At 40.1% G+C, this 27,707-nt stretch overlaps 1 protein-coding gene across 5 annotated transcripts in view; it reads right to left on the bottom strand.

Moving 5' to 3' along the window:
* Positions 1 to 2,252: 2,252 nt before the first annotated feature.
* DCLK3 (doublecortin like kinase 3) overlaps positions 2,253 to 27,707 on the bottom strand; it is a 47,176-nt gene continuing 21,721 nt past the window's right edge. For 2 of the 5 annotated variants that reach the window (XM_042817632.1, XM_042817631.1), the window contains 4 exons: positions 14,938 to 16,814; positions 7,767 to 7,899; positions 6,532 to 6,699; positions 3,616 to 5,210 (listed from right to left, as the gene is read on the bottom strand). In XM_042817632.1, the coding sequence (XP_042673566.1) occupies positions 5,014 to 5,210; positions 6,532 to 6,699; positions 7,767 to 7,899; positions 14,938 to 16,814 (2,375 nt within the window). In that variant the 3' untranslated portion in view covers positions 3,616 to 5,013. Of the gene's footprint in view, positions 3,427 to 3,615; positions 5,211 to 6,531; positions 6,700 to 7,766; positions 7,900 to 14,937; positions 16,815 to 27,707 lie in introns of those variants that run through there. The other 3 variants (XR_006168619.1, XR_006168620.1, XR_006168618.1) reach the window with 3 other exon arrangements.

The following is a 27,707-nucleotide window of genomic DNA, read 5'->3' as shown; positions in this document are numbered from 1 at the left end:
TTGATAGACTTCTCTGCAGATTTGCTTCAAAAAAAAAAACAACCATCTGAAAAAAAGGGGCTTTTGTTGCAACTTTTTCTCCTGCTTTTTTTTCCAATTTTTTTTTTTTTTCACAGTCATATTCTTAGTTTCTTGGGGCTACTTTACACAGTTGCTATTTTTTTGTTGTTGTTAAGTACATTGAAATGACACACTGGAATATGTGCTAGCCTTTATCTAAACAGCCTTAAATGCTTACATTTTTAAAGGGAGCAGTATTAAACTTCCATTTTAAATGCCAGTCAGTAATAATTTTCAGTCACCCATCAGTCACCACATGCATTTGTCGGTAAGCTTCCAGCAAAACTGAAACACATAAAATGTATCTGAGCCATTTAGTTCCATCATTCCACTATGGGTAAGCTTATACGTTGAAGCTTTACAATATCATTAAAATAGTCAATGCTGCAAGATGTGTAGTTGCAAATGTCCAGCATGATGGAAGGGCACCTTTTGAGAAGTCAGTAATAGTTTTGCTAAAATATAGGTTTGCTAAACACCTCACCATAGCAGTTAACAATTGTACACTTCCATTTTCTGGAAAAATTCCCATCACTAAGATCTTTGACACTAAACATTTTTTATAATGTTTTACGCTCGTTTTCGTTCCCATAAGAAAGGCAGTCTTACAATATGATGTAGTCACTGAAATCTAGAAAGCATTACCAACACAGCAATAACAACACAGAAACAGCCTTTTGTATATGATGTGCTCCATTTTTCCAGTGGTTAGAAAGAACTTATTATTCTTTCTAATCAGTCCTACAATCCTCATTCAGTACAGCATTCTCCAAGAATTTCTGAAAGTTGATTGTTGCAGCATTTCTCTCTAGCAATGTACTGCATGGCTCTGTATTTCTAGCAGGCAAATAAATGCTCCCATTGCTTGGATTGCTGACTTGCTTACTGCAGGAATACTTTTTTCTTTTCTCTACATTTCTAGTTGTTTCAGTTCTTCATTTCACATTCCACATTCAGAAAACAAAACTTACTTGCAGTAACAGTTTAGGGTTGTTAACTTTTCCATTTTTCTAATTGCTATGCTTTCAAAACAGCTCTCACCTTAAAAGACAGAATTCTGCAGGAATACAACACCTGTTTATGAAGCAAGGCGCAGAGTGAATCAGCAGGCTGGATGATACAAGGGATCATCCTTTCTGAACAAACAACACACAGTAGTGACAAGGCTCATTTCAATAAAATATTGCTGGACTCTGACTTCAGCTATTAGCAACATGGGAAATACCCCTAACAACAAAGCATTAAATCAGTTTTAATTAGCCCCCTATATATATAACATTTAAAATGCAGAGCAATAAATTCATGTGGCTACCATAAAAGTCAGTCATTCTTAACAGCCTGCCGTCATTCTAAGAGTAGTGAGGTGGCTGTGGTCTCTTTAATGACCAATATGTAATAAATGAGAACACGTACAGGTTCTCACTAGCACACACTTCATTCCACATGCCCACATCCAGAGAAAAGGCAGGTTCTTCTACAACATCACTGATAGATTAAATACATTTTTATTTCTACAGTTTCAATCAAGATTACAGACCTGCAGGAAAAGAGCATTTTTAACAGAAGTCATACACAAGCAACTAAGAAACTCTCTCCTTTGAATCAGACACTCAAATAACTCAATTTAAAATACTATGCCTGTTTCCCCAAATGAAATCTATTTTTAAATAAATTTGTATCTAACAACAACAACAAAAAATCTTTGACAGAATGCAGTTTTGCAGAATAGCTGATGTCAGAAAACCATTAAATCTGCATCTCTGTATAAGCTCTAACCGGCACCATAGGTGTACCTGCTGTATCTGTTACTGCCATTTTGGCTGTGGGCTACAGGGACAGTGGAATCCTCCACTTCCCTTATCTATTTGGGAAGTGCATCTTGTGAAAGGTTGACAATTTGATTACACATCATGTATACCTTTGTGCACACCTACAATCACCCATTCTAGTGCTACAGATGGTGTAGAGTCTGGAGGGCAATACATGTGAGGAGCTGCTGAGGGCCCTTGGTTTGCTCAGCCCAGAGCAGAGGAGCTGAGGGGAGGCCCAATGGCCGCTGCAGCTCCTCACAGGGAGCAGAGGGCAGCGCTGAGCTCTGTGTGACAGCGACAGGGGAGGGAACGGCATGGAGCTGTGCCAGGGGAGGGCCGGGTTGGGGTTAGGGACAGGGTCTGCAGCAGAAGGCGGTGAGCATGGAACAGGCTGCCCAGGGCAGTGGGCACAACCGAAATCCATAGTTCAAGAAGTGTTTGGACAATGCTCTCCGACATAGGCTTTGAATTTTGTGTGATAGGGGCAGGGGTTGGACTTGATGACCCTTGTGGGTCTGTTCCAGCTTGGGATATTGTGTGATTCTATGACTTTTGTGACAGCTGTGGCTGGAAGCTTTGATTCCAAGTGTTGGCATAGTGAAAAGAAAACAGGAACACTGACTGGAGGCATGGGCGTTGCTAGGAAATGAAATACAGACGACCCAGTTCTATGAAGTGTATATTTGGATGTTGGTGTCTCAGAAGTTAAAGGACACTAAAAGCAATGGAAGAGGCATTTTTCTCAGTAGGAAAGAAAGAGGAGGTGGCAAAAGCCCTGAGAAGCACCCGGAAGCTTTCTGAGCCTCCAACCTGAAGAAGGAGGGCTTAGTGCCACATGTTAATCAAAACCAAAGCAGTCCCTCAGTGCTGCCACAGCAGCATTGGTGCTTACAGACACTGGTGGCAGCGCACTGTGCTGTCTGTATTTGATCAGGCTGGGACCTATAGAACGTGAGAGAAAAAGATCTTTGAAAAAAATATTACTTTCATATTCATCACATGCAACTCCTCTACCTTGAGCACCATGAATAAAGCTGTGGACAGGTTCTTAAAGGCAACTAAGAAACCTGTAACACAATATCAAAGCCCTAAGCTTAATTGTTGATAATAGTTCCGTTTTTCCCCACTTCAAACTTGATTCCTAAACTACTATATTAAAAATAAGTACAAAATATAATATTGCAAATCATAACCTGTTTTTCCATAGTTTCATATCCAAGACAGACAAATTAGCACAGGAGATGTTATTACTAGCAATCAAAGAACACAACACATTTGGAATATGAGGTTACACATAGGAAAAGCTCTCAAATTCATTCTTCTTTTCAAGAAGTCTTCTTAACTCAGGGCCTCCAAAGCAGAGGTATGACATGGAATATAAATACCACTTGGGCACACAGTACAGTTTTGATTTGTTTTACAAACTGTTGAATTCCCCAACCAGCCTCAATCCAATATGTATTAAAAATAAGTCAGCTTGACTGAAAACGCAGTTCTGTTGTATGAACCAAGTTGCCTCTGCTCTCTTTTCAATCTTGAGGCAAAACTGTCAAAGCTTGAAACAGAAACACAATGACGGCATCACACACAACTTAGTAATTCAAAAAGTTCACAAATGTTAGCACTCAGCAGAAATATTCTTTCTTATAGTTATGGAAGTGTTCTACTGATTCTAAAATGCCTCTGACGTCTGTCATTTTGAAATACCCGCATTCAATTCTAGAGACTATGAACTTGATGCTAGTAGAATTGGTAGTTTTATTGTGTTATTTGCTACCATACAACTCATGGACAAAGCGTTATCAGACAACTGAAGTGCTTTTTTGATTCGATTAGTTAACCAAAAGTTCTGAGATTCAAAAGATCTCCCAGGTCACGGTCTTTCTCTGGATGGTAACGTTCCCCACCAGACTTCTTAAAAACTCCAGTTATAAGTAACATAAGCAATGAAGCATTTGACACATACCTTGGGAAACCTTCCCATAGACTAACAAGAAATTGTTTTTCCTGAGTAGAATTGTAATGTCATTTCATACCATTGTGCATTCTCGTGGAATTGAGGAGATAGAGTCCTCAAAGATAACCTGGAAAAAAGGAGTTTGTTGAACTACACAGAAAAGTGTATAAAAGCAATTCAACTGTGAATCGTGTTGATAACAAGGAAACCATGAAGGTAAGAGCTAACTTAAGACAAAGAAGCAGCTTCCCAGCTCTCTATTCTCCATCAACTTGAAAAAGTCACAGATCCATGTGGATGGTTCCTAAGAAAGAATTCAGTATGAGAAGAAAGCTTGGGTTAAAATTCTACAAATATACTTTTGGGAAAAGAACTAATGCTTCCTCAGCACCATTAACTTCCCACTTTCCAGAACAGAAGAAAAGCACTGTAAAAGGTATTACAGTCTTGAAGCAGTATCAGCCATGGTATCTTCCCACTTCTTCTTGTAAAGAACTGAAACTATTGTACTATACAAACTACAGCAGTTTAACAGAACTCTGATCCTGAGAACACCCCATGAAAAGATGTTGCCAAGGGAGATATCATAGAATAGCTAATTTCAACTATAATGATTTCTTTTTCCCCTCACAACTTAATAAATAGTATTTTTTATCTTACATATCCTATAGCTAAATATTTATTCATTTATTTATATTTCTCTCACCTTCTAAATTGCTAGCAGGAACTGGTGAGAAATCAGTTCAGAGTATTAGCGCCAAATGTGTGAGCAGACAGCTATTTTGACAATGCTACAAACATAACACAACTTCAAAGCAAAAAGAAGAACTCATGAAAGAAGATGCCATATGAAAGGAGACAAGAGAAAGCATTTCACAGTCATCACTGAAGTTAGACAAAAAGAAACATTTGTAATCTAAAAAAGATATACATTAAGTTCAAAATAACAGATACCTTCTGGGAAATATTTAGTACCACTGCTGTCAGAGACACTTGCAAGTAAAAATACAGGGAGGTGGATGCAAATTTGACCTCTGTCCTTCTTCAGAATCTCAGAATCAACAAAAACAAAAGAGAGGCATTAGCAATTGCCAGCAAAATCCATAAACTAAAGGCCAAATCCATTTAGAAAACATAAATAATTTTTTAATTAATAAAAAAGAAGGGTAGATGAACTCATTGATTTCACGTGTCTTTATCCACAGCCTCCTTCCGGCGCTGGGTCCGGAAATGACGCTCAATGTTTATCGTTACTTCCCTTTGCAAATTTCTGTTGTTAGTTTTTCCAGCTGTTCTGATCCAAGGATGCTGAAGTACTTGCCGTGCTGTGTAGCGCTTCTGGGGATCCACTATCAACAGCCTGGTAATGAGGTCTTTTGCTGCTGTTATGAAATAAAGAGGGGAAAAGAAAAGCAATGTTATGATTCTGAGAGCTACGCCTAACAAAAAGGTCCTCATTTTTCTTATTAGTTTTATCATAATGCGTGTTCAAAGAAGGGCAACAAAGCTGTGAGGGGTCTGGAGCACAGGTCTTATGAGGAGCAGCTGAAGGAGCTGGGATTATTCAATCTGGAGAAGAGGAGGCTCAGGGGAGACCTCATTGCTCTCTATAACTATCTGAAGGGAGACTGCAGTGAGCTGGGGGTCGGCCTCTTCTCTTGTGTAACTGGTGATAGGACCAGAGGGAACGGCTTCAAGCTGTGCCAGGGGAGATTCAGGCTGGATGTTAGGAAATAGTACTCCTCTGAAAGAGTGGTCAGGCACTGGAATGGGCTGCACAGGGAGGTGGTGGAGTCACCGACCCTGGAGGAGTTCAAGGAACATCTGGATTTTGTGTTGAGGGACATGGTGTAGTGAGAACTATTGGTAAAAGGTGGATGGTTGGACTGGATGATCTTGTATGTCTTTTCCAACCTTGGTGATTCTGTGATAATGATATTTTTTTAATGGCCATCCCCCGGAGTATTGTAGCAACTGGATCTAGAACTAGTGACAGGAGATGTTAGAACTCCAGTACATTCTTTACTGATTCCAATCTCCCCTGAGCAATGACAGAAGAAAGGGAAGGGAATTTAATCGTGAAGGCATCCTGAAGGCATGTGGCTAGGTGTTCTAATTCATAGGAATTAGCATTGGGTATCTTGTCCCTCAAAGAACACAGAAGTCATACAGCACTGTTGAGCACGGTTTCTAAAAGATAACAGGAGAGGTGGGTTTTTGGGGTGTTGGATTTTGAAGAGTGCAGAAAAGACACTACTAGCCTGCAAGAGGAAAGAAACGACCTCAAAAATTATCTCCACAGAAAACTCACACTGCGTTCTGCAGAGCAAGAACTTGATTCTCAGCTTTTGAGATTCTTTTACACACATCTTTACAATAGTGCAACATAAGCCTGAAGATAATTTTGATGCCTTTTGTTCTTCAGGGGCAATTCTTACAAGTAAGGTGAGCAAAATCTTTGTTCTTGCCTCAGAAAGGGAGCAATCTGTTGTATAAATCAGACCTGATATTCATATTCACAGCAGATGCTACTTTGAGAGGATTAAATTCACACGTAAAACATGTAATCATATAAAACAAGCCTGTAATATACTCCAAAATCCACCAAAATCACTGTTCTGAAGAAAAGAGGAGTTTAATGTGTTCAAGCCACTCTAGGTAAGAGCTTTATCAATTTTCAGAACTGGTATACATGAATCTTACCTGCAGAAATATTGTCCCAGTATGGGGAAAGGAACTCATAGTGACCCAGCTGTATGATTTGAAACAGCTCTTCTTGATCACGCTCCTGACTGCGAAATGGGGGAAAACCACAGAGCAGAATGTAAAGGATCACACCAGCTGCCCACATATCTACTTCGAGCCCATAGCCTAAGGAAGAAAAAACAAATCACAGCTAATTACCTTTTACTGGAAGTTTTGGTGTTTTATTGGGGTGTTTTCTGGTTGTTTTAGTTGGTTTGGTTTTTTTTTTGTTTGGTTTATTTTACTTTTTTGAGGGAGGGTGGGGAAGAGGAAAGAAGACAGTGAAAAAAAACAACCTTCTTCTCATAATTGGTAAGGAACTATTTCTTTTTTCATTCCATCCTCAAAGAAACAGAGAAGCTTTGCCCAGTTTCTAAAAAAGATGAGGTCAGCAGAAGAATAAGAGGCTGGTACACCACACTTGCAAGCTGATCCTCCCTGTTAATAATCACAGTTCTCACACAATGCCTCTCTTCTCCAGCATGTTTCACAAGTGTTATCTAACAAGACCAGAGTCAACTGGGGATTAATTGAGAAACATGCAGGATATATTTCTGAAATAGCACTCTCATTATTTTTAAAAAGAAAAAAAAGAATTAAGAGAGTGCCAAGTTTCCACTGAAATGTAATGTAGTATGAGATGTGCAACCCAGCTCCACAGAACAAGACACAGAAATAGCTTTTCTTGAGTAATTAATAAAAATTGACTCCTTTCCAGGTCTGAATCTTTCTGGATATTAAATACCAAAAATTCTCTCTGATGTAAACCATGCTTTGGTCTGTGAAATAAGTTTAACATACACGTTCAACATCCTTGTGCACTATTACAGGGCCTTGAAAAACTGTTTGAGTTACAGACACGAAACAAGGGTGACCATCCTAATGTTCCAAGATAAAATTTTGCTTCTTTCCCCAATTTCAGCAATTGTTATCTATGATGCTGTAATGCTTTGTCTGCTTCAAACGCCTTATCTGCTTCAAAAATCACAGCTATATATCACATAGACCTTAATAAAGAAAATATGACTGATACCATGCTTGTATTTGTCAAAAGCTAAGAAATGTTTTATTCTTTCATAGATTTTGCTGCTAGCCAACCTACCAGTAGGTTGAAACATTCTGGAATATTTCCATGACTACAAGGTTAGAAGTAATTTTATGACTTGCCAGAAATCAGATATTTATACACTCACCCTTCTCAGCAAGTATCTCAGGGGCAACATAGGTTGGTGTTCCACACACAGTAAATATGGGTTTTGTAACCAGCTTTGCAAGGCCAAAATCTGCTAGTTTCAGTGTAGTAGACTTATCTGCGTTGTGCTGAACCTATACTCAATGAAAAAATAAATATTTAGTTTGCAGGCATTTCAAGATTGCCTGGTAGATAAAGGAAGTAGTACTTTTATAGTAAAGAGTAAGAGGTTCCAGTAACGGTACCTGCAAGTAAAAGAGAAAGAAATGGAAACCACATTTTGACAAACAGTATTCAGAAACTTTTCTCTTTCCACATAAATAGATGGCACATGTAGTTAGGAGGAAAAGCACTAATGGAAAAGGACAACTTTGCTCTACAAGTTCTGGCACACATTTCCAAGAAATGAAAAGGAAGAAGACCGAAAACAAAGGGGAATGAAGCACAGATTTATTTTTCCCTTTAGGAAAGTGAAGAGGAAAACTGTGGGCCTCAAGATGTACCAAGACAGGTTTAGAGTAGGCATTAGAATTTCTATACAAAAGGAATGGTCAGGTGTTGGAATGGGCTGCTCGGGGAAGTAGTGGAGTCCCCACCTCTGGAGAGGTTTAAGAGATACATCTAAGCTTCAGTGAAGGACACGGTTTAGCGATGGGACTTGCTAAGTTAGGCCCATGGTTGAACTTGATGATCTTGAAGGTCTTTTTCAGCCCAATTCTATGATTTTATAAAAGTGATATTTCCAAACACGCCACAGATTTTATGCAGACATCTGAAAAGTTTACCTGCATTGCAGGTCTAAAGTGAGAAATAGGGTTGAAGGAAGTGTTTTATTTTCTTTCCAAATTACTCTGCAAATACCTGCTGCCCTGAAAATAAGAGTCACCGTAATCACACAGTAAGAGCAGGAAAAACTGATCCAACAGAATGCTCTCCAACACGCCTTTCCAGCAGTTTCCACCTCCTGCATCCACACAGATTCTGTGTGCATGAGTGTTTAGCATTAATTTGTAATGCAGCTAATGAAACATTATTTTGAGAGAAAGTACTGAAAGGTCAAGTCATGAATAAGGTAGCAGGATAATCAAACACATCGGTATTTTTAATGCTGGTTACTGAAACTCAAATATTCTTTAAGTAAAAACAAAAACATTTTTAATGAGAAATTACCTGTCTCTAACTGCGAGGCAAAAGGACTTCACATGACTACAGGAAAACCAAGAAAATCTGTTTTCAGGTTTTGAACACACAGAGCAGAATATGATGTGACAGAAATGCTTCAGGCTTTAACACCTCATACTTTGCCATCAGGCAGTGCTTGAGGCAGCCAAAAATTCAAGATGCTCATTTATAACTAGGGGTACAGACAGGATAAAATTTGCACTGCCCTACATTACAGCCAATTAATTCCCATTTATCTTCCTTACAGAAGCTGTAAGCACTCTTCCAGTTCTAACTAAACAAAAACTTTCGAGGTTTTTTCCTGTTTAAAGAAAAAATGAAGTGTTTCTCAGTGTGAAGAAGAGCTGTGCAGACAAAGCTTCCGTAGGAGAAAGATAAAATGCTACCTTCTCTTTTATTGAATTTGTTAATTTCATGAAGGTTTTTTTTGTCATCACACAATGCAGGCTCCACAGCTAACAAAAATGAAAAACAACTAACAGTTATTTTCTAGAGCAGCATCTATCCACAAAATCAATATTTTAATCATGTGGTCAACAGTGGTAGAAAGTTACCAAAAAAAAATCACAATTGAAATACTCAATTTCATTTGTGCTACGTGAGCACAAATACACTTTTTGACCATGTATATGAGGATTTTCAAATTACATAAGGAAATGATGTCACACATGGAATTTCTACTAATATCCTGCACTGCACCAGCACTAATAACCCTGGAAAGTTTATACAATTGAGTTTTTTGGTTTGTTTCTTTTAATCAAATCAGCAAGGGGAGAATATACAGGTCTGAAGTCCAACCTGTAAAAGCCAGTAGTAATTTTGCTTGAAATATACAGTTACACTTTTTACAAGAAAGCCATAGCCCTAATCTCACATCGGAGCACAAGGTGGCAATACTGCACCACATGTTTGTGAGCACAAAAATCACTGAACTTTCCTTTTACTTCACCGAACAGCCAGGAACACCATGCGACGCAGATATATTTTCACAGCTTTATGATAATAATTTCTAAGACAGCATGAAATCTGTCAGCATGTCTGGAAACCTCAGCATAGAACTCCTCAGCATCCTCACTCAAAATAACTCAAGGGCAGCACAGACCAATTGGGCATACACTTCATCCCAAATGTTGTGTTCTCCAGTTCACCTTTCCATCACCTGGCAGCAAAACAGAAACTGAGGCAAATATGCTTTTTTCAAAGAAAGGCTTCTCAGGATATTCCCTCTTGAGCGTTTACTTACAGAGTAACACAGAAATCTCTTCTCAAAAGAGATCTAACCCCTGACTTCTGCCATATATGCTTTGAAATGGTGCAAAGCAAAAACTCTAACATTAGAGGGTCATACTGCCTTTACCACGATACCTGTTACAGCATCTGTATTCAAGACTACACAAAAACGGTTCCACAAGTTCTTTCAAAAGTGCTGCCTCATCTTACCTGCCTAAAGAGCTAACTGAGATGAGGAAGAGCAGCATTCAAATACACTTTGTCAACAGATGGCCAGCTTAAGCCAAACAAGTACTTGTGCCATTCAGCTGCAAGGTAAGCCAGCAGTGGTAGCCCCAAATCAAAGGGAATCAGAAATGCTTGCTACTCTCTTGAACACAGGATATCCAAATATTGTCTGTGGATTTCTAGCCATACACCTGAAAGATTGTATTATACTAACACAAAACAAAGCTTGTTTTCAAAAAGGGATAAATCTGGTCTTTTCCTTTTTTTCCTGTTTGCTGATAACTCCAAAGTTCTTGTTTGTTTTCACATCTACATTGGGAAATCCATCAGGGTGTTTAAAAGAGGACTTAAAACATTAATATTCCTCTTTATGCATGTGTGTTTAGTAGTCCAGATCCTCATATCAACATAATGAAATCAAGCTGATCCATGGGACTTCTTGTCTATTACAACAAGAGCTAAGGAAAAAGCACTTCTTACGCATTGGAGCTTTCAGTCATCCCACACTGGTAGACAGAAGAATCTCTCCATCTCTCACGAAGAAATATCTCAGAAAATAAGCTGCCTAGCTTTATCATACTGAAAGCACCCAGCAGGACACTTTTTTTCTTTTTTTAATGTCTTTATCAATGACTTAGACAGGCATACTGAGCACACCCTCAGCAAGTTTGCTGATGACACTAAGCTGAGCGGTGCAGTTCATGAGATTCAACAAGGCCAAGTGCAAGATGTTGCACTTTGGTCGAGGCAATCCCAGATATGCTACAGACAGGGAACAGAACTCATTGAAAGCGGCCCTGCAGAGAACTTGGTGGTCCCAGTAAATGAAAAGCTTGACATGAGCTAACATTGTGCATTTGCAACCTACTGAATCCTGGGCTGTGTCAGAAAAGGGGTGGCCAGCAGAGCAAGGGAGGTGACTGCCCCCCTCTGCTCTGTCCTTGTGAGGCTTCGTATAAATCACTTGTGTCCAGGCTGGAGCTACCAACACAGGAAGGATGTGGAGCTTTTGCAACAGGCCCATAAGAAGGCCGTGAAGATGATCAGAGTGCTGGAGAAACTCTCCTACAAAAAACGGCTGGGCTTGTTCAGCTTAGAGATGAGAAGGCTCTGGGAAAACATCAGTGCAGCTTTGCAGTATTTAAAGGGAGCTTATAAGCAGCAGGGAGATTGACTTTTTACAGTCTGATAGTGAAATGACAAAGGGGAACGGCTTTAAACTAAAAGAGTGGAGGTTTAGATTAGATATTAGGAGATCTTCTAGAGGGTGGTAAGGCACTGGAACAGGTTGCCCAGTGGATGCCCCATCCATGAAACCTATTTAATGCCAGGCTGGATGGAGCTCTGGGCATCCTGAGATAGCAGTTGGCAACTCTGCCCACAGCAATGGCATTGGAACCAGATGACCTTTAAGGGCCATTCCAACCCAAGCCATTTTCTGATTCTACAGTTAAACAGGATTTTAACTCCAATGCACTTGGAAAACTGTGACAGCGTTTTTTGTATTTGTAAATAGTGTCACAAAACCAAAGTCACTTCATAAAAAGGTTATGCTTCACAGTGTCATACACATGAAAACATGAAGAAAAAAGGAGGAGCAGGAAGAGAAAGAAACTCAAACTCATAAGCAGCTACAACACTGTTACTGTGCTTGGGACTGGTACAAGGATATAAGTTTACGGTCACAAATACAGAAATATGCATGCCCAACATCAAAAAAAGGGGACAGGGATGTGGCTTTACATTTTCTATAATTTTAACCTGGAAAAAGATTCTCTACACTAAGTTTCTGACCCACAAGACCACCTGTGACATTAAACAGCAGCCCCTTAGCTAAAAATCTAGTTAGGAAATTCCACTCCCATGCATTTCCAGTTAGCCCTAAAGAGGGGCCCACCTTATTTTGTGAGACCAAATACACCACACTGCAGAAGCTTGGTAGCAAAGGCTTTCTTGCTGAACATTTAATCCTACGCCAGGTGATTCTGTTAGTGGAAAGGGTGGGTTTCAAAGCAGGTGTCTTCACACCAGCTGTCACACAGATTTTGTTTTGGTAGCACAAGTCACCACCTTTCTGCCTCACAGCTATGCTGCAAGGAGTTTGAAAGCTGTGAGCAGACACAGTAATGAAAGACGGAGGGAGAAAGGCAAAAAGGATACTGGAGGGCTGTCACGGAAGTCTTTAACTAGAGAATATTGCCATAAGAGCAACAGGAATAGCACAGCAAACCAGTAAAATCAGGTTTCAAGTTCCTGTGTGAACAATTTCACAATTCACTAGACATCAAAGTATATTTGCACCTTTTCCTCTGTAAGGAGGGAAATAGTTTCTCTTCTTTCCCTGGCTGCTTATTTTTAATCAAACCTCTGGACTAGATTAGATTGGATATTAGGAAGAACTCCTTCACAGATAGGGTGATGAGGCATTGCAACAAGCTGCCCAGGGAGATGACAGTTGCCATTCCTGTAGGTAATCAGGAGCCATGTGGACATGGTATTAAGGGAGAGGGTTTAGAGGAGGAATTCTTAGTGTTAGGAAATGGTCAGACTTGATGACCTTGAAGATCTTTTCCAACCTAAATGATTCATTAAAAAAGTAAGGGCCTATTTCTGTCCTCTGTGCACAAATTGCCTAGGGAGACCAACCGAGACAGAAATCTGTGGTGTAACAATGTGACGTGAAGCAAGAGCTATCCCAGAACCAAGGACAAAAAGGAGACATTGCAGGATGTCAGCACTTCCAGCAGACAGCTTCCAGCCCTTCGCCCAATAACAGCAGATAAACCCATAAAATTTGCTTCACAAATGGTCGTTATGGTTCAGTTCTGGCTGTCACTAAGCTCAACTGGAGGTGTCCTTCTACTCTAAGGAGTCAGCACACTAAAATTCAAAAAGCCAGAAACCTGCTCAAATGGCCTGTATTTTTAGGGGCACTTCTTAGATATCTGATGAGCTAGCCAATATTACCAACAATCTACAGAATCATTTGACTTTTTGAATATACTAACTTAAAAAAAAAAAAGCTGTTTCTGAAACAGCTATTCAACCAATTAACAAACAAGGGGAAACCGGAAGAGGTAAAACGTTCTTTCTTGTTTTGTTTGTAATGCAATTCTTACATGACAAAATACCTCAACAGTGGGGGGGCAAGGCTGTCCTTGAAATACATTTTCTGTGCTTTCAGCCAGAGCAGGCAACAAAATGACTTCTGTACTACAAAAATTCGCCACTGCTCATGGATCTTTGTATGGCAGTGCTGTGAACTACAAGTGAAAACCATCAGATGAGACCCGAACCATGCCTCTCTTTACACTTATTGTATCACTGTGAAGATTACACATGATACACAGAGAAGCATCTGGTCTCATATGTTTCATATGCACCAAATTAATTTCAGTAAAGAGGAAGGAGCAGAACCTGGCTTATAATTGAAAATCAGCTTCTGGAAGAAATTCCTTCAGGTCTGAGTAAAATTTTGCTCTAATAGCAGAACAAGGGAAGATGGCAGGGTCCAGAACCATACTTATTTCTGCAAACCAGCTACTTGCACTCCCTTTTATTTATGCAAACACACCACTTAAGCATTTCGTCAGACTAATCAGAATGTGTAGCAGGACCAAATATAAACACCACTGGTTAATCAAAAGGTCTGGATACAAACCTTACAGGCCCGGCTTTGTTCCACCTTTGCACAGCCTACAGGCTACACTGCTGCCTTTCTCCAGAAATTCACACTTGCTAACATTAATTCCCTTAAGGAACTGACTGGCACATAGGACTAAATTGTCTATTATCCTTTTTTGGCTAACTACAATCTTCCATCAGCAGATCAAATTAGCTCTGTTAGAGAAAAGCAAATATTTGATGACTGCCTGTGATGAATTTTGGAACCTAGGAGAAGAGCGTAACAAATGACTGGCAAGGAACAGTTGTTTATTTTCACACTCCTATAATGGGTGTCATACCAAGAGTCAATATTGAAAACATTTCTGTGCATATTTACATGAGAGTAAGTCTCCTACTTCAGCAAAGAACATGATAGAAGAAAAACTTATAGAAATCACTACAGTAGAGCACTACCACAGTGCTCTTCAGGACGGGTGACTGCAGTGGACAAGAACTCTTACCAAATGTATTAAAATGGCTAATGTCACTTATTAATTTTGATCCACAAGGAAAACAGCTTATGATTCAGTACATGCTTTGTGAATGCAAAACATTGAAGCTTGGGTACCTAAATCCAGATGACAAACAGCATGGTAGAATTTCAGAAAAATACAAATATTCACTAGCCCTGAAAGCCAGGCTATTTTCATTTGAATTTCTACTTGCAAACATCATCATCTGCAGCATACTGTAGATGTATGCAAAATGATCTGAAAAGCTAATTTCATTTCAAGGTTGCATTCACTTTCCCAAGCAGTTCTGCGACAGTGTATTCTCTCTGCATATTCTTTGCATAAAACTATTCAAACATCCATAATAAAAAGGAAAATAAATGCGACTCCTGCACAATGTTTGGAAATGCTTACCAAAAGGTTCTCTGGTTTGAGGTCCCTGTGGACAATGTTCTTACTGTGAATATACACCAGGGCTTCACACAGGTCAGTGATCATGACAGCAGCATCGTGCTCTGTGAACTTCACACTTTCTATGATTGCATCAAATAAGTCCCCTCCTGGGACATACTCCAGGATTAGATAGATCTCAGCCTCCGTCTCATATACTTCAATTAAGCTTACTATATTGGGATGAGAAAGACTCCTAATGATCAGAATTTCACTTTCCATCATGTCCTCCTTCCCCTTCAGCTTGGATTTATCAACAATTTTCATGGCGTATATCTGATTTGAGTCACAGCGGCGACATTCCTTCACCACTGCAAAATTCCCATCCCCAATAGTCCTGCCAATCTCATAGTGGTTTTCTACATCAGTTCTGCTTTTTATAGCATGCCTTCGGCTGGTGATTTCCAGTCCCTGAGCCTTGTTTTCTTCCTTATTCAATCTACGCTCTCCTGTTTTCTCTCGTCGTGTCATGTCACTCTCCCTATGTACAGCATTTCCCTCCCTCCTGGCACATTCTTCTTTAGCCCTTTGTCCCTCTCTACCATCCTTATGCGTTTTAGATGGTTTCTCAGCATCCCTTGGAGTGTCTTTTATTAGCCAACCACTTTGGTTTGTTACACAGCTACTTCCATTTTCTTCCTTCATTTCATGAGCTATCTGACGCCCTTCTACAGCATTCTTCTTTATTTTTACTACTTCCTTCTCACGGTTTTCATGTTTCTCCAGATCCCTTTCCTTCTCAATGCTCCTTTTTTGTTTTTCCAGTCCTTCATTAACACTCCTATGTAGAGGCTTCCAGGTCCTCCTACAGCAGTTATCTTTCCAGCCAACGTCTTCATCCTCTAGAGGAATTTCTGAAGCTTTCTGGCAATTCCTGATTTTTGCATTTCTTTCTACGTGGTACCTCTGACACGCACGTGCATTCAGGTCTGTGCTGTCAAATGAAGCCTCCGCCTGCCTTTCCCTTTGCAACTTTTGCCTGGCCTGCCTTTCCCGTTCACACTTCTCACACCTCAGTACCTCCACTGAACTCTCTTCTAACCCTTTCTCAGGACTCCTATCTTGGTTAAGGTACCTCTCATCTTCTCGAGCTTTTCTAGAAGGCCTCACTCCTTGTTCACCATTCCAACTCCCTCTGGTCCACTTTTTTTTGGTTCTCATTTTTTCTTCTTGCCTCGTCTTGGATTGATTTTTTCCAGCTACCATTTTGGGAGACACAGCATCACTGCAGGTCTTGGCAATTTCCACCTCATCGAAGCCACCATCCACTTTTGAAGCTTTATCACACAGCCTGCTCTTCAGTTTTTGGGACTGCTCCTCGTTCTGCTGAATTGCACTGGCAGCATACGGATTTTCAGGACAAAGTTCTTGTATTGCCACTTCCAGGTTCTTCAGTGTAAGGGGCTCCCTGCCCAGAGCTATGAATGCATCACCTTCTCTGAAGAAGTCAGAAACACTTTGGATTTCTCTGCCCCTTAGACTGTAAAGCTTTCTCACACGATCATTCTTCCAATGTGGAAATCCCAGAGCTTCTGAAATGTCAGCCATCAGCTGTTCAAAGGTCTGCACTGATCTCCTGTTCAGAAGCAAGGTTATCTTTCTCAGCATATGCCCACAGGGTCTCACCACTGTAATAATCCTTGGCTTCACAGGACTGTGTTCTGAATGTACAGAGTGAAAATCATTCCGGGCATTAAAACATGAAGATCTACAACTGCTTGCATTCACACATTGCTTTCCACAGTTTCCACGACCAACAGGAGGACAAGTCCCACGCAGTTTCCTCTCTGTTACCTTTGAGCTTGCACTTTGTGACATATGCTCAAACATGCTTCGGTGTCCTAAAGCAAAGAAAGAGTGGGTATGTTATTCATTTTGCATCACTAGATCTTTATGAGTAATATTTCCTATGTAAGTGCTGAGGTTATAAACTCAAAGTCAGGATACTTGCATTCAGTGCTTCAACGAAGCCACTAAAAAGTAACTTCACACACAGGCAACTACAGGTGCTGTTTGTGAGGAAATACATACTTATGTTTGTGAGAAAACATAAATACAGGATTTACAACAAAGAGATTGTATTTAGAAAAAATACAGTGCCTAAATGCCTTCATCTGCTAAAAATCCCCCTAAAAAGAGGCTTACTTGTTTAACATCCTTTTACAAATTTACCTCCCACAAACTTACTAGTTTCCTTCCTGAACCCAATTACAATTTTCACCTCTAAACCCTGCAGCAAGTTCTATAGTTGTACTGCATGAATTAAAAGATATTAATTAGTTTTGTTTTCAAACTGCTATCAGACGAGTATGTGTGTGCAACCTTATACTCTTTATAAGTACCTCCCCTCTATGTTCCCTGGACCACTTGCTTAGTTTCTAGACTTCTATAGCAATTATATTAAGTTATTTTATAGTTATTTTTATACTATTTTTTTCAGTACTTTTATTGTATTTTTTTCCTTAAAGAAAGGCCATCTTAATTCTGTTTGATATTTTGGTTTGACATTTTCTTCTAAAAACGTAAGTAAAACTACAGAGTCTTGAATAACTTTCAAGGACAATGATTCTTCCAACATTTCACCTTTGAACACCAAAGAAAACACAAAGAAAATTCTTCACCATTCTTCACATGTATTAATGAAAAGGAAGATCTAAAAACACGATACATGGTTACGGCCAAGTCATCGCATAATTCAGTTTATAAACTCAAGAACAAGCTAAGAATATCACTGTAAGTATTCAGATCTCATGTACTTATTAAAACTTGATTGCCAGGCAATTCTTTTCAGTCTCAGGAAATAAATGTCTATGATGAGATCACAGAATGCTTCCAACTCCATTTAATAGTCTTATAATTCAGTAAGGAACAAACATTTAATGAATTTGAACTAACAGGCTCAACCCAAAGGAAAAGAATCACAGTGATTACTGTACTTTACCAGGAAATTCCCATGCTTATCTCCCAGAGAATCCCACCCACTTTTAATACATCATTATGACTACACAGCCACATGACAGGGTTACAATCTGCAAAGGAAAACTCATGCATTTGACAGCTCCTCTTGGGGCTACAGGTAAGACAAGTGTTCAAGAGCTCTAGCAAGCTGAAACCTATCATGTTTTGGTTTTCAACTGCTGAAATGCCATTTTCAGTATTTCAAGCTCTGTATTTTTTCTTTCTTCAAGGTAAAACAGAGTGAAAAGCACCTAGGAGAACCAAGAGATGTTGCTGCAGGCCCCCCCCTCTGCTACTGCCTACTGTTTAGTGCTATGATGCTGGCATTCCTTCGTTGTGATGCTCTCACCCCTAAGTGCTGTGTCCCCCTCAGCACGTCCCATAGCTCTCGGCTTCAATCCATCCCTCTGCCAAACAAATATGTATTTTCTTCTCCAGATAAATATTACGAAGACACCCGGCTGCCAGTATGCTGATCGAAGACGTAAGCAATTATATAAGAGCTATGTGACTAATGCTTGGTGGTGGCACAAGTTATTTCTGTCTTCATTCTAGTTTGTAAGGATGATCTTGTTACTGAAAGATGATAACGTGCTAGTAATTTTTAAAGCAGGTATTTACATCGTACTCAGAATAAAAGCCAATTGTGAATGGGGGGGAGGGGGTGAGTCAGATGTAATAATAGTTCTTGAAATATTAATCAATTTCAGGCTACGCTGGCTATCAGGAACTGCTGAAACTCTGAATTTAATCAGCGCTTTCAGATTCTTGTATACCCACTGTCAAAGCATCACCTTGCTTACAGGAACAGCACGTGACATTTTTACAGCTTATTATCTTGATGCAACACACAAACAATGCTGCACTAAGAACGACTTCCCATAGATTACGTTCCTCCCAGCTCTGTTAGCATTACCAAGCCTTTTGCAAACCATTCATTTTAAGTGCCTGGTTACACTGTTGATTATTTCAATTACATCAATAATGTTTCTTCTCTTCACTATGTCAGCTAAGCTTCAAATGGAAACCACATTTATTTTTTATTCTATAGCTAACAGAGCAAGAGCAGTTTTATTCAATTAAAACGAACAACCCAGGAACGTGCTTTTGTGCTTGTTAAGCTGCCTTCATTCCTAGCCAAAACAGCTTGACACAAATCATAAGTTAAAACACATATATAACCATTTAAGGAGTAAGAATATTATCACATCTTTTTCTAACAGGAAAAAAAGAAGTTACATGAATGCCTAAATAAACACAAAGTTATCTCCTACTGTTTCCTGAGGGAAGTGGGAAGTGCCAAACTTTGTCAAAGCGGTTGCAATGACTAATCTGTGTATTACATAAACTAAAAGATAATTTCAATTGCCTGTTGCAGCTATGCATTTTATTCATTTTCTAGTTAAGCAAATTTTAATTATCTGATGTGAAGCAAGCCCCAGTCTTCCAGGAAAGAACAACACAAAGCAACAGCAAACATTTCTAGAAAGCCTTTAAATATCCTTAATGAATCCTAAAGCTTCAAATCATATTGCTTGAAACCTCGTTTCTATATTTAAACAGAAGTGGGAGAGAAAGGAAGAAGGAGGTGGGACTAGAAACACACTTCAATGAGTCTGAGTGCTGGCAACTGATACATCAGAGAATAAAACTTGTTTTCCTTTTCACTGTCTTTGTGAGAGCTAATGGTTATTAAAATTTATAAGAAATAAGTGTATTTTATATGCACAAATGCATGCAAATGGAGTGGTTATTCTGTTTTGCTTTTTAACTATATACACTTGCAAACCACTAAGTATTAAAAAATAGGGCGATACAGAAGATGAAGGCAGAGACGTAGGGGAGCAGCAGGGCTGAGACTGCTGCTGGAAGGGCAGAAGCACTGTGTGTCCCACCTGAGCCATCCAAGCTGGCACTGAGAAAAGAAAACTAGGGCTCAGAGCAGTACAGCCTTCCAGATGAAGATGACATGATGGTCTTGTGGGGTAAATCGATCACATCAAGTCCTTAAAGGAGCAAGGAGGATGAGACAGAGGCATTTGAGGACCCAAGTACATAGCAGGAAGAGTTCAGCTGTCTGCTGACCATGGTGCAAGTGCTTCCTGGAGAAAATGTTGGTTACTGCATGGAGCACAGCTTCTGGGGTTCATTTATAAAAGCCAATTCAAAGCCCACTTGAAAAGTCACAGTCAATTCTAACGGGAGTGGAAGGTGAGTGTGAAGTATACGATGGAAAAGCATTAAATTTCCTTTAGAAGACCCCCCCTTGTAGGGGTTTGGTTCACTTAAGCACTGAAGAACATGCGCAACAGAGTTTGCCAGAGGTGTCCAATCATGACAATTAAAAATTTATTGCTGCTGTTTACCCTTCAAAAGTTACCCCTTCCTTTGGCTAGTCCAAGATTTGCTCATTAATTAAAATATTTCCACTCATCTTACATTCCTTCTTGGCTCTCCAGTTGGAGATCACAGTTTCAGTAATTAACTGAATGGTTTACCCAGCAGCTAATTCTGCTATCAAGGCACAGGTTGTCATGCAATTAAATTTTTACAAGGAGTATTACAACACAATTGAAAGCAGAAAGAAATACTGAGGTAAGACTGAGTTATGGCATCACATTCTGTGAGTAAAATGTTGCTACTTAAGCCCTGTACTTTATTTTGAGGACTTTGGATCCACATGAGAGTCTTCACTCATGAAAGCTCCCTAAAAAGTTATGAGGATTACTCACACAAATAAAGCTGCACATGATAGAAATTGTGTATTGGGAGTGGTTTTGATGTATTGGTCCCAAAACAGCATACTTGAGGCACTGTTTCAAAGAGGAAGTGAAAGAATAGCACTAAAAGCTGCCTTTCCCTTAGGCCCCAGAAATTCCTATTGATGATACACAAAACAAAGATGCCAGGGTGGGAGAACAGTCTCAATCTGAACCAACTCTTCAATTGTGCTGAAGTAATAAAAGCATCTTCAAGTAGTTGGGAGCAAAGAATCTCCTCAACCTTGAACTCAGAACAGCAAAGTGCATAACGGAACAGGTTACCAGCGTGCATCAGCAGCCAGATGCCCTGGAAGCCTGCTATCTTGAGCTCCTTTACTTGCTGGAAATCATTAAATGTTGCAAGTTTCAGGGCTAGCCTACACCGTTAATGTCCGAGACTGAAGCAGCAGCATGACCAGTCTTAAGGCACTAAATTAGTTACACGGAAACAAAATATGATCACAGGCATCCTTTTACAGCAAGTAAATTTTACATGGGCATTATTTACAGCTCTACAATTGGAAACACTGGTGTTAATTTTTTTTTTCTTCTCTCTCTCCCTAAATAGCCATAGCTCCCTGTCTTTTCTGCCTTCCTGATCACTGTGCCTCCCTGCCAGACTTTACAGCATTTTAAGAGATTTTCTTTGAGTCAAGAATTTATTACAGTAACAATGAAAGGCTGCTACCATGCATCAAATAACATCCTATGCAGAAAAAGGAAGTCAAAACTCACAAGGTGTGGATAGAGACAGTGTTAAAGACTGCAGGGCAATCCCAGCTGGCTCCTGAGAAAGCTCTAAAGGCTTACACGGCTGAGATCCAATGAAGGCCTTTAGGACTCAAGCATGCCTTAGCCCTAGCAGGATCAGGAATTATTTGTGAAATGTGGGATAAAGCGGCCTGGAAAATGGGTTAAAAATGGAAGTTGACAAGGGAGGAATGCAGAAAAAAAAAAAAAAAACCAGAACACCACCACAAAAGGCAATGGGATGTAGAGTTTGTAGGGAGAGAACAAGATTGGGAGTAGGAAAAGGACCTTGCTCTTCTGATATCACCATTCAAAAGCCAGCCTCCAAGTAGCTGAAGAAGGAAACCTAGCTGAAGTTTGCTATGAGACAATAAGAGAAAAGAGAAGACCAAGTCACAAGTGGGGACTGGGACAGACTGCAGAGAACATGGCAAATAGGCCCATGGTTAGATCCTGACTAGCAGCAATTTCTGGGAACTTTGCTGACCCAGTGAGAGCAGATGGAGACTGTAATTTGGATGCAATAAAACATGAGAATATGAGCAGGCTGGGAAGTCAACCTAGGTGCTGAACTTTGGCAAAAGGACAAGACTGGGAGCTGTAACAGAACCACCCTCACCCCCTGGCCGGCTTCTCTGCAGTTCTGGTTATCTACCTCTTTCTATTGCCACTTCATTCCTTTGTAGATAAACTGGAATCAGGACTGCATGGACAAAAAGCACTCTCTATAGAAACTTAATCTCTGCAATTTGAAGAGTTGAAAAGAAGAATATAGGAAGAAGAGTTATACTGCCTAAGGGAGCACAGGCCTGGAGAACTGGGCAGTGTCGGAAGCAATTCTACAGAGTTTCAAAGCAACCAACTTAATCTAGATTTTTCAGAGTGAATTACATTCTGGTGACCCAAACAACATCCGGAGAGTTGATCTGCAGAACTGCTCAGTGCCCATACTTGTAAGGGAAGTTGCTAGAAGCTGTATGTCAGACACCAAGTAATACAACATAACACATATGTAACACTAAGCCAACCCCAAATCCTCGGCCTGTGCATCTCAGGTGACATTTCTGCCCACATTAAAGTTTTTTTCACTTCATATTTTTGTATCTTCCGCTGAACAAAACGCAGTCAATGTCCTCCCTTTAGTGCTTTCACAGAGATATCAACCCACATTTGCTGCTGGAGCAAAAGCCACAGCAGAAAATCCTACAAGTTAATAAACCAGCAATAAGAGCAGGGTTCAAAAAGCATGCAGTGAAAGGCATGAACAGCCAGGGTAAACTGCGAGCAGATGCTCATTATTACAGCTTCGTCCATCCTATGCACTGATGGAGCCAGAGACCCTGGGGAAAAAAGCAGCCTCTGATAATTTAATTAATGGTTATATCATAATACACAGGAACAGGAGTAGGTGGCAGCACCACTCATCAATAGTCATAAAGGCTTGACTTTGTAACCTGAATAATGTTAGATTCTAAGTACCTGGCCTGCTGGAAGTATATTGAGTAACTATGCACGTTTGGAATATCTTTGATGCTAAGACAGCTCTAAAACATACTACATTATAAATGTTACTGTAAATCATACTGGATCATAAACATGATCTACAAAAACAAACAAAATAAGCATGATCTAAATAGTTGTAGATGAAGTGTATTTTATCAGATGACAACAGAAATCAATCCATCATGCTGTTTGCATGTATTCCAATCTATTAGCTATTGGTGCAGCAGGAAAACAAAAACACATTCAATCTTCCAAATACTCCTTATCACGTGGACACCTTCAAGAACAGCTGTAATACTATCACAATCAAAAAAGGAATTTAGTTTAATCTCTACAGGCATCACTTCAACTACCCTAGTGGGCATCTCCAATCAAGCTCATGCCAGCATATTCGTGTTCAGTTTGTAGAAGCATAACAGAGATAACTGCTGACCCAGTCTAACTCAATCTACAGAAAACTAAAATCCCTCAGCAGCTCAGGCAGCATTCTAAGTCCACTGAAGAAAAAATAATCTGAACTTATCCACAAAAAGGAGAAACAAACTAGAATAACACATCTGCCTCATAAGTATACAGTTTTAGCCTTAAAAGATCCTATAAAATTAGTAAGATGGGCTTCCAAGTTCATTGTATTTCATGATTTCACATCAAGCATGCTTAACTTTGCATGCAGTATTATTTCTTAACTGTCAGCCCTGCAAATTCAGCTGTGTGTCAAGTTGGGTTCCTTCTTTCCCACACCTCACCAACAGAACTAAAGTTTCTGCTGGGCAAATTATGCCTGGTCCTATTAAGCAACAGCTAACGTGTCAGCTGTGAGGAAAGTCAACATCCTTAGAACTGATCATGAAGTACAAAAGAGTGGGAAACACACACATTCGCACCCACTCCCTGATCTCAGAAGCCCTAGGCAGGCACTGAGCAAGCTTTTGATTTTAAGAATGAAATAAACATTATGCCATGCAAATCACAAGCTAGACATCTCCAAATCTTTCTGTTCCCAAAACGTCTATTCTCATTCTTTCACATATTTACTTCCTTCTTGTCCATTTCCCTCTCTCTGTTCACTAACAGCTGTGGGACAGCAGCACCCAAAAAGCAGGCAGATGTAGAGATGTTAAGATGGGAAGGACTGTCTGGTGGGACAGCCTGGCTGAAGAATCTTGTATCCAACTGCACTACAGGCAAGGGAGGAAGCCTGAGGGATACCCACCCTGGATATTTGCTGTACCTACACGATCTCTGGATTCTTCCATTCTGAGGACTGATGCTGCCTCTGTGTCACCCACAGCCCAGCGTGGGTGCCAACCTGCAGTGAAACACATGTAGGAGGCTCAGCACGCAGGAGCATGTGACCGTATTTACTGTATTTGGGAATCATGAGGGATAAATGACATTTAGCAGCTATCCTTCCTTCTTTCTCCTTAAAGAAGGTAAACTTGACCGTTTTCCTTTTCTCTTCTTTATCTTCCCTGCACTTCTGTGAAATGCCCAGAGTCGCTGCTGCCCTGTTCCTTTCCCATCTGGCTCCCCCCAGAGACTGCTGCAGGGAGGCCAGATTTGCCCTGACGGTTTTACACTCCCTTTCCCCATCTGCCAATGGAGCTTGGGCAAAAATAACCCTCCTGGCCGCTCATCTGCTCCCCCTGCAGGCCCTCAGCAACCCCACCACACTGAGATTTTCTAAACCAAGCCATTTGTAATTAAAAAAATAAAATATTTACAGCAAACACAGATGGCTATTGCCATGTTAGTGTTAAACTGAGCTGAATCACTCAGATCAGCAGATGAAGGTAAAGATTACATGTAGTCTGGTAATGAGTCACAAGTGCCATCACTTTTATGGGGTTTTTTTTAGAGTAGAACTCCACTTTCATTATATATTCTTTCTGACATTTTAAGGGTAGAAAAATCAAAAAAGTGAGCATGAAGAAAGTCCTTTAAAGAAGTATACAAATGCATAATCTGCAAAGACTAAGTGCACTACGTGTGAAATCAATCAATGCTTTCAGACACACGAAGCTTGTTTAACTTATAACCCTGCAAAATGCCAAAAAAGGAACATTATGAAACTGCTCATTTCTTTCTTTTTTTTTTTTTTCCCCAAAGATGACAGGCAGAATATTTTACTGGGAAGAGACTTGCCTGCTTTTTGGCTTTTGACAGGTTTAGGGTCAGCCTCAGTAAGCAGAAAAGTGAGCTCTGCAGTCTGGGACCTTCCAGCACAAGAGGACAGAACTGATGGAGGGAAACAAAAGCATCTTACACAACAGCAAGGTTTGCCAGGATCCAGCTGGCAAAATTCTCCATCTGTTTCTCAAGGCTCAATGCACAGGCAGTTTCACTTCCACACAGATGCCCCTGACCTCTAAACTGCCACAGACGTAGGTTGCTCCGAAAGTAGTGCCTCCTATTTATTTCCATGGAAACTACAACAGATCCAAGGAGCACAATGACACCACTTGATAGAGCCAATTCTTAGCTACAAAGCACTGTTTTTCAACATCATCACCACCATCAGCTATGTATTTTCGCCAGCAGCAAACAAGAGCCTGCATGCCATGCTTATAAACGTCTGCACCAGCAGAGTTGACCTACTGTTGTGGTCTGCTAAAACACATCACTCGCCACCTCTCTGTGCTCACATCTACTGTTGGGTCTCCATAGACATTCAGCTAGTGGCAGTGAATGTCAGTTGGTGCCATGTTTTCCATACAGATGAATTCAGTGACACATCTTTGCTTCTTACAAGATTCCACATCAGATGCCTATTGGTCAGACTGCCTGTCTGCTGCCACCTTTCACATCACAACAAAAAGTAATGGGGTATTGGTGGGAAGATTCAACCCCTACTGCCACACCACCAACACGCACCTCTGACATCGTGGGCCAACATAACAAAATGGGAGGCATTACTTTTGGAGCAGCACTCATATTTCTAATTAATTGCTGCTGTTTCACCACAGGTAAGTTTCCACTGCTTTTTGTTACTCTTAGCCAGCTTTGTCTCAAACAAGTGAGCAGGAATCCTTTTCTTTCAGTTTGGGATTTTACTTCCATTGCTTCCTAAACCTCAACTCGATGACTAATCAGTTGCAACTGAGCAGACCCAGTGGAAAAATAGAGAGCATGCAGAGGTGTCACTGAGGGTTTAATTAGGCTTCCAGATCCTTTATTACCAATAACTTTGTAGCATAACTAAAGGAAAGACCTGCCAGAGCCTGATTCTTCATCTGCTTTATGAAAGGGCGATTCACCCGATTTTTTTACTTGAAAATCCAGCACATTCAGGAGAGGTTAACACACAAATGTTACAAACCTCACTGTTACAGAACTGTGTTTTCAGAGAAGAGTCACATACTGAAGTAAACATGGCAAAACAAATGGTTTTGCAATACTTTTAGAAGAAAATGGGTTTCCTAGGCAAATCTCTCAGGCCTGCATTAATTATACTTACAACGACAAGCAGAAAGATCAGGATTTGGACATTGCTGGACATTTCTCTGCATTTCTACTTACTATATCATTTGAGGTGACAAGAAAACTTAAGAAAAAAAAGGAATCTGAGTTCATGTGCAGGCTATCAATACTGACAGAATAAGAGACAGCATTTTCAGAATGATTATTGAGAGCTGCTTCTAAGAATATATGACATTGGCAATTGTTTTGCAATCCTTACCACAATTAGACAAGTAAATTACACTAGTAACAGAGGGAAACAGGTAAATGCACCTGACTTTCATTTGCAATGACGGTAAATTGCTGCTAGATAAGATGAAAAATTTGCAAATACTACCAAAGCCTCACATTTACATTAGAACCAGTTGAGGCAGAAGCTCTCCTGCCCTTTGGTTAGTATTTCCATTATCAGATGAACATTCTCCAAATGGAGAACGGAGCACATATTCTGAGAACAAAAAAAGCCTGGAGAACAGTATGACTTTACAATACAAGAAATGTCACATTCACCTTTCAACCATCATGTTCTCAGCTCTGATCCAAGTTACACTGGAGCTAATTAAAAGATCCACATTATCTTCAGTAAGAGCAAGAACAGAGCTAAGTGAGATTGCTAGTCACCATAATGTTCTTGTACTAATTGCATGTACAAGAAAATCCATACAACGCTGACTTGAAATGTTTTTAAGTGTTTAGGAATCAAGTCAAAGCAAAAGGGCAAAAGCAGCAACAGAAACCAAGTCAATTAGCCCTGGAACTGTTGGAAAAGAAGGAAGGACCACCAGCTTCCTTGTTTCCTACCACACGGCATGTATTTCTGTAGAAAACACACTGAGCTTAGTGATCTGAGAAATGGGGAAATGAATGCCACACAACTCCCCTCAGTCACCACGTGCTGAAAGCCCCACAGATGCCAAAAAAGTGAAGCTCCACAGAATGCAACTAGAAAAAGCAGCGGTGCAGCCATTACAAAGCAGACAGGGTCAGTGCTAAAGATACATTCAAAATGCAGCTTAGGGTGCCTGAAGCAATTACCTTGAAAAACAGCTAACAACAAGACAAGGTGACTTCTGCACAGTTCAAATTCAGAATCTTGAACAGTAGCCAATAAGCTGAATTAAAACCAAGTTATCTTCCCCGACAGTTTAAGCCCAATTATCCAATTCAGGTTAATGAACCACAGATGGAGATTCATCAGAAGCTATCTCTCAGCGGAGATGTGTCGGCATCCTATGAACATCTTCATGGCAAGTACTGAGCCATTCTGGTAGATCCACACCCACTGCACTGCAAGAAAGAAAT

This window comes from Centrocercus urophasianus, unplaced genomic scaffold (genome assembly GCF_019232065.1).
Source record: "Centrocercus urophasianus isolate 14NV4802_14NV808 unplaced genomic scaffold, USGS_Curo_1.0 seq_16, whole genome shotgun sequence".
Taxonomy (NCBI): Eukaryota; Metazoa; Chordata; class Aves; order Galliformes; family Phasianidae; genus Centrocercus; species Centrocercus urophasianus.
The sequence above is the reverse complement of the archived record's forward strand: the minus strand, read 5'-3'. Positions and strand labels throughout refer to the sequence as shown.